At 37.6% G+C, this 6,894-nt stretch overlaps 1 protein-coding gene across 3 annotated transcripts in view; it reads left to right on the forward strand.

Moving 5' to 3' along the window:
• Positions 1 to 212: 212 nt before the first annotated feature.
• Positions 213 to 6,894, forward strand: part of hectd2 (HECT domain containing 2) — a 78,304-nt gene continuing 71,622 nt past the window's right edge. For 2 of the 3 annotated variants that reach the window (XM_036215477.1, XM_036215478.1), the window contains exon 1: positions 213 to 918. In XM_036215477.1, coding sequence (XP_036071370.1) covers positions 835 to 918 — 84 coding nt within the window. In that variant the 5' untranslated portion in view covers positions 213 to 834. The remainder of the gene's footprint in view (positions 919 to 6,894) is intronic. The other variant, XM_024297380.2, reaches the window with a different exon arrangement.

Consider the following 6,894-nt stretch of genomic DNA (forward strand, 5'->3'; position numbering starts at 1 on the left):
ATTCAGTTTTATTCATATTTTGAAATCACCTTTTGGTATTTACTTGAGAAAAAAATATAATCTTTTCTTATTTTGGATGTGTTATAATACAAATATTAATAATAAAAATTATATATATATATTTAGGATAATTTCAAACTAAGGAATAGAATAAATAAATAAAACAAGTTAAATCAATTTTCTTTTTTTTGAAGTCTCCCTTTAGTTTGCGTCAAAACTACTTATTTTGCAACTTTTTGCGCTAAGCACGTTTTCCTGTGTGCGCTTCATGTGTGTGTTTCTGGCTCCTCTCTCCAGGAGCCACATCCTCCTCCTCCTCCTCCTCCTCCTCCTCCTCCTCCTCCAAACATGGCGCCGGCCCGCAGCTGTGCTGCCTCCCCGACGGACGACGCGGAGAAGCGGCGTAAGGAGCGTCGTAGGACTGAGTAGATTTTTTTATTTTAATTTTTTAATCATGAACGTGTTTTAAAACTTGTTTAAAACGAAAGAAACAATAATAAAAGCTACTTTCCTCGGAACTGAGCCGAACGGGAGCTTTTACGCACGGATTTGGAGACGTTCGTGCGTCAGATTGTGCGCGTAACGGGAATCCCACCTGTTCGACGAAGGTAGATTTCGATCCTTTTTATCTACTAGGATGTGAAATCTCCCCGATTTTGTCCCGAGCAAGCGGAGCAGACGGAGGGGAACGAAGGGGGAACTGGGGGGTCAGAGCTGGCGCTGGAGAGAACATGTGGAGGAGCTGGAACTCCGAGGCTGTAGGGGAGTAAGTCTTTCCAGGAAAAAGGGGGACCAACAACAACAACAACAACAAGTTTTCCGCTCTTGAAGAGGATGGATGGAGAACATTCTGCACTGTCAGGAGTGGAGAGGGACCGAGAGAGGCTCCCACCAATTTACAGCAACTCTTCCTGTGTTGTAAGCACACCTCCTTTTTAATTATAAATCTTACTCATGACATTTTTTTATGTGAAAAGTAAAAATCTACTTTTTTGCAGCATTTTCATGCATTTATTGCAAAAATCTCCACTTTTCCTCAATGCATCTCATTTTTCCCCTTTTTGCATCTCTTTACTCTGATTAGTTTCATTTTTCCTTGATGCTTCCACGCTGGAATGTCCAGGATACTCCTTATGCAACTCAAACATGACTCATAATTAGAGTGGGTCCAAACCACAGAACAGCCAAACTGCTCCTGTGTCTAATTATGATGACTGTTCCTCTTCCTCTTGGCTTCTAATCCTGACTTCAGATCTGCTCTTCCACATGTTTTATCTCTCTAAAGCTCTCCTGCATGTTACCGGGACTGCCACGATTGGTCGACTAATCGACGACTAATCGACTATTAAAATACCCGAAGACTAATTTAATAGTCAATTAGTCGTTACTTTATATTATATGGAGTCAGAGTGTGGTAAAGTTGAAAGTTAGAATGACTTTCTGCTAGCTTTGTGGACTACTTTGGCATTTATTACGGTTTTTTCATGCTATTTTGGAATTTAGCTAATATTTTACCTATATGTTAGCTGTTCTGGCTAATTTAGGATTTTTCACTGTTTTTTAGGCTAATTTAGAGTTTAGCTAATATTTAAGCTACATGTAAGCTATTTTGGCTAATTTAGTTTTTTTTGTTTTTGTTTTTTAGTATATTTAGGAATTTAACTAATATTTTAACCTATATGTTAGCTGTTTTGGCTATTTTAAGATTGTTTTCAATTTTTTAAGGCTAATTTAGAGTTCAGCTAATATTTCAGCTGCATGTTAGCTGTTTTGCCTAATTTAGTATTTTTTCAGTTTTTTTAGGCTATTTCTGAGTTTAGCTAATATTTGAGCTGTATGTTAGCTATGTTGGCTAACTTTGTCTTTTTTGTTTCTTAGGCTATTTTGGAGTTTAGCTAATATTTGAGCTGTATGTTAGCTATGTTGGCTAGCTTTGTCTTTTTTGTTTCTTAGGCTAATTTGGAGTTTAGCTAATATTTGAGCTGTATGTTAGCTATGTTGGCTAGCTTTGTCTTTTTTGTTTCTTAGGCGATTTTGGAGTTTAGCTAATATTTGGCTACGTGCCAGCTGTTTTGGCTATTTTAGGATTTTTTTCAATTTGTTAGGCTAATTTTAAGTTTAGCTAATATTTCAACTACATGCTAGCTGTTTTGGCTAATTTAGGATTTTGTGAGTTTTTTAGGATAATTTACAGTTTAGCTTATATTTTAGCTGCATGTTAGCTATTTTGGCTAATTTGAGCTTTTTTGTTTCTTAGGCTATTTTGGAGTTTAGCTAATATTTCAGCTACCCGCTAGCTGTTTTGGCTAACTTAGGATTTTCTTGTTTTTTAGGCTATTTTGGAGTTAAGCTATTTCAACTACATGCTAGCTGTTTTGGCTAACTTAAGCTTTTTTCAGTTTTTTAGGCTAATTTGGCATTTAATTAATACTTTAGCTGCTTATCAGCTTCCACGTTTTCAGCTATTAGCTTCAGCAATTTCAGCTATTACCTTCAGTGTTTTTAGCTATCAATTTCAGTATCTTCAGCTATCATCACTAGCATCTTTAGCGGTCAAATTCAGCTCACATCATTCACAGTAGTTCTTCATTCATTTAGCATTATCGCATGGGATGCTATATATCTAGTTTTCAGTTAAAATCTAATGACGTGTGTTTTACATCCACTTTGTGCATGACCCGACTTGTCGACTAATTGGAAAAAATAATGGGTGATTAGTGAACTATTAAAACAATTGTCTGTGGCAGCACTACATGTTACAGAATAAAAATAGGTGATTATAAAAAGGGAAAGTAGTTGTGAGGCGGCTACTTTACGTTTGACTCCTGGCATCCCCGCCGCAGAAGCCAGTGATGTCATCGTGATGTGTTTTTCTGAGTCTTGTGAAGCCCCCTTGATTGATGTCATCTCCATTATGTCAGGGTGCTGGAATGTGCATGGCGAATAGTTTTGACCAGCGAGCGAGCCTGTCACTGCTCAGTCTGGAAATGCCATAAACCCCCTTTTAAAACTTTTCTTTTTGAGGTTTCACTCCTAGAGCTTCAGGCTGATCCCATGGATGCTCAAGTTGAGTGAAATCTGAAGTAGTTAGGGACTAAAAGCCATGATGAAAAAAGTGAATCCCCCCTCTAAAAAAAATTGAACACAGCTGGCTGTCTCTGCAGAGAAATGTATATATATATATTTTTTTTTGCAGACAAATATGGAAAGATGGTGCTGGAAGTAGCTGGAGGATGGAATAAAAACACATTAGGTTCTCAATGGGATTTTCTCCTGACCCTAAAGTATTTACAGGCATGGTGTATTAGTAAACATGGATGTTACTCAACGTATTCCAGACATGAGTATCTTTGGGTCCAGCGGACCCAAACTGTTATTCCTTGTAGAAGAAAGTTTATCTGTAGAGAGATTTAGGGTGTATTCAGACTAAACACGTTTGGTTCACTTAAAGCAGGGGTGTCTAACTTAATCGCACAAGGAGCCAAGATCCAAAACACACCTTAGGTCATGGGCCGAACAGGCCAAAGTATCCTAAAAAACTATATGTATATATATGAAAACCTTAGCCAAAACGGCTAGCATGTAGCTGAAAAAAACAGCTAAACTTCAAAATAGCCTAAAAAATCTTTGTTAATGCCAAAATAATCTAAAAATCTAGCAGAATGCTATGATGCTTGATTTAATTATAATGTGCTGAAGTACCATATGAATTAAAAACAAAAAAAGTATATCTCAAAGCTCCCTTGACTTGAAGGGGGTGTGGCTTTGCTTCACCTGAAAATGAGATCTTATCTTGTGTTTTCTTAGGATGAAAAGTTAACATTTATAGCTTACGGTTAAGTCAAATCCATTGATTGTATAAGAGTACTGGACCGTGTCAGAGTAATGTCACCCCCAGAAAATGGTTTGCTTCCGGTTCCAATGAAATTAAGTCTTTCCAGTCTTCTTGTTTTTGCAATACGCCTGTCGCCATGTTGAAACCAGAAATTGACAATAAGCAGTGATTGGTCTGAGTCAGTGTTTCTATGGTAACCACACTCGCCAACCAGAAGTGAGCTTATTGGAAGTCCGTTCCTCTTGCATTTGAATGGGGGCCCTGGAGAATCTATCAATTAAATTAAATTACACTAAATTAGAGTAGGTTAAATTAAATTAATCTGAACGTTTGATGTGAGACACACCCATCCATCCACTCTTCCATCCACTCTTCCATCTGTCCATCCACTCTTCCATCCACTCTTCCATCCATCCTTTAGTGCAGAAAAGTTTAGTGGACTCAATTGACATAAGCGGATAATCAATTTTTTAAATAATTCTTTATTTTATTTCCACTCTCTGGTTGGCTGGATCCTCTATTTGCTGTTGTTTGGATCAGGATTTCCTTATTTGAACTGGAGCACAGCTAAGATTATCTCTCACATTTATTCAAATGAAACTAGACTTGTTAACAGCCCGGATGTGAATATGTCCAGTCTCACCTCTGCTCTGAAGTTCTCATCTCTGAGTCCAGAATCAAAGGATTATTTTTGTTGCTTAGACTTATTTTAAGACACAATAGCTATAATTACCAGTGAAATATACCTTAGATTAAGTTTTTATTGCTAATTTCAAGATTTAATTTTGTCTTAAATGGGCAGATTATTAGGGCTGCCTCGATTTGTCGACTAATTGACGACTCATTGACTTTTAAAATAGTTGATGACTAATTTAGTAGTTGGTCGTTACTTTATATTATATGGGATCAGAGTAATTTGAATAAAGTTGTGAGTGTTCAGCACCAACAAATACACTTTTGTTATATTTGAGTCAGTGAGAAATAATTCCTTTGTTTCAGATGCCGACCTCATTTGATTTAATCTTGTTTTAATACCAGAAACTACTGAAGGACAGAAGCTTCACGATTCATTAGAAGTTTAACAAACTATCATCTTAATTGTCTTTATTTGTAGTTACTTTAAAGCTAATGACGGTTAAGATGTGTGTTTTACATCCACTTTGCATATGACCCGATTAGACGACTAACTGGAAAAAGTATCAGTGATTAGTCGACTATCAAAATGATCGTTTGTGGCAGCACTACAGGTCATAAAAACATATTTTCAGAAATCTTACCGAGACAAAATCTACTTTTTTTTCCCTTAAACAAGGGAATAACGTCTTGTTTTTTATATTTTTTCCTTGTTTTGAGAGTTGTCTTTTATGCTGATTATACCATTTCTAGTCAAAATAAATCTTCATTCACAATATTTTGGACAAATAGATACTCAGAAATGTAATTTTAAGCTTAATTTTTCTTTTTAATTCCCCTATCATCAGAAAAATGCCCAGTGACCCCAAAAAGAATTTAGTAGTATAAGAACATGGATCATTTGTCTGTTTCTCTGGTCTATTTGTGAGGTTTATAGACCTATAAACACTAGAAACAAATCTAGTATCTTTTGACAGTTTAGTGGTGGAGTTGTGCCAACAATCAGTTCAATTTTATTTTGAAAAGAACAGGTTGTCAGATTGTGTTGAATAGTTTTGTCTTTGTTGTGGCAACTTCTGAAGGGAGTGGGTCCAAAAACAGATAACAGTTCTGTGCTGCACTTAAACGTGGCATGGACTAATGTCCTGAATCTGTCTTATTTGTTGCTGACTTTGTCTCTTGTGGGTAGTGACTCACTAGGTTGATCTCACCCTTACTTTTGAATCATCGTATGAATAAATGTGGTCCATTTCCGCCAACGTTCTCTGACCCACATTTCATGGACTCACCTGTTCTTGGGCTTTTGGAGTCGGTCCCATCTGTCAGAGCGCGAGTGCCTGTAAACATCCTGGACAGTCTGCAACCCGAGTCTGTGTAGCCAAGCTCTGTTCACTTCTTCACACATCTGCAGCCCCAGTACCGGACCTCAACCAGATGTGGCAACGTCCAGCTTTAAATGAAGGAATGCTTTACGAATAGCAGCTATTATTTTACTAAAAAAGAGAAATACAAACAAAAACGTTCATTTTAAGCAGCATCTGGACACAAAATTCACTAAGGAGGATCATTTAATCTGATTATTCTATCTAGAATTTCCAGCAGATTTGGTTTGGTGGATCTAATCCAGACGATAGAATTTCCTTTCAAACTGGGTGGCTAAGAAGAGCAGAACAAAGTTACAAAACTCCTTGAGAGAAAAAAAATGCTCCAAAGAAGGTTAATTATTGTCAAATGTGAATCAGGATAAAAAATATGAGCGTTTATATGCGGTCTCTGTGTATGTGCTGCTGTTTAGAATCCACGAGTAGCTGTGATTGCCTTGTAAGGAGCCAGCTGCTGTGGGCTCCTGCCTAATGAAGGATCCTGAGGACAAAAGAGTCTTGTTTTCTGTCAGAAAGGGCGTGATTACACACACACCACTTAGACAGGAAACGGTTGAATAGACAAGAGTATAAAAAAGAAGTTGAGGTAAAATATCAGTCAGGATTGATGCAGTTGGTGCAGAGCTTCGTATTTATGGATAGTTTTTGAAAGTGAACATGTTTCAGCAAACAATTGCACATTTAGTTCCCTCACTCGGTTTGATACACATCTCATACTTCTTTGAGTTGATACGACCTGTTCTTACTCCCACCTCGTCACAATAAAGACCTCCGCGTCACTTTTGGATGTTTTGGGTGTCCCTAACTCGTCGTTTTTTTGACGTAATGGCTCTTCCTATAAAATCTCGGGTCCCCAACCCCCAGGCCGCGAACCGGAACCGGTACAGTACCTGGGACACAGAGCGCACCGGTACCCTAACCCTAACCCAGCCCTGGTCCAGGTCCGGTACCGTGTCTGGTACAATCTAATACTTTCAGCTAAATGGATACAGCTAGATACTATTCATTTGAAATTTAGATCTAGAAAAATTCAAAACTTTTCAA

The sequence above is a fragment of the Oryzias melastigma genome, linkage group LG15, assembly GCF_002922805.2.
Source record: "Oryzias melastigma strain HK-1 linkage group LG15, ASM292280v2, whole genome shotgun sequence".
Classification (NCBI taxonomy): domain Eukaryota; kingdom Metazoa; phylum Chordata; class Actinopteri; order Beloniformes; family Adrianichthyidae; genus Oryzias; species Oryzias melastigma.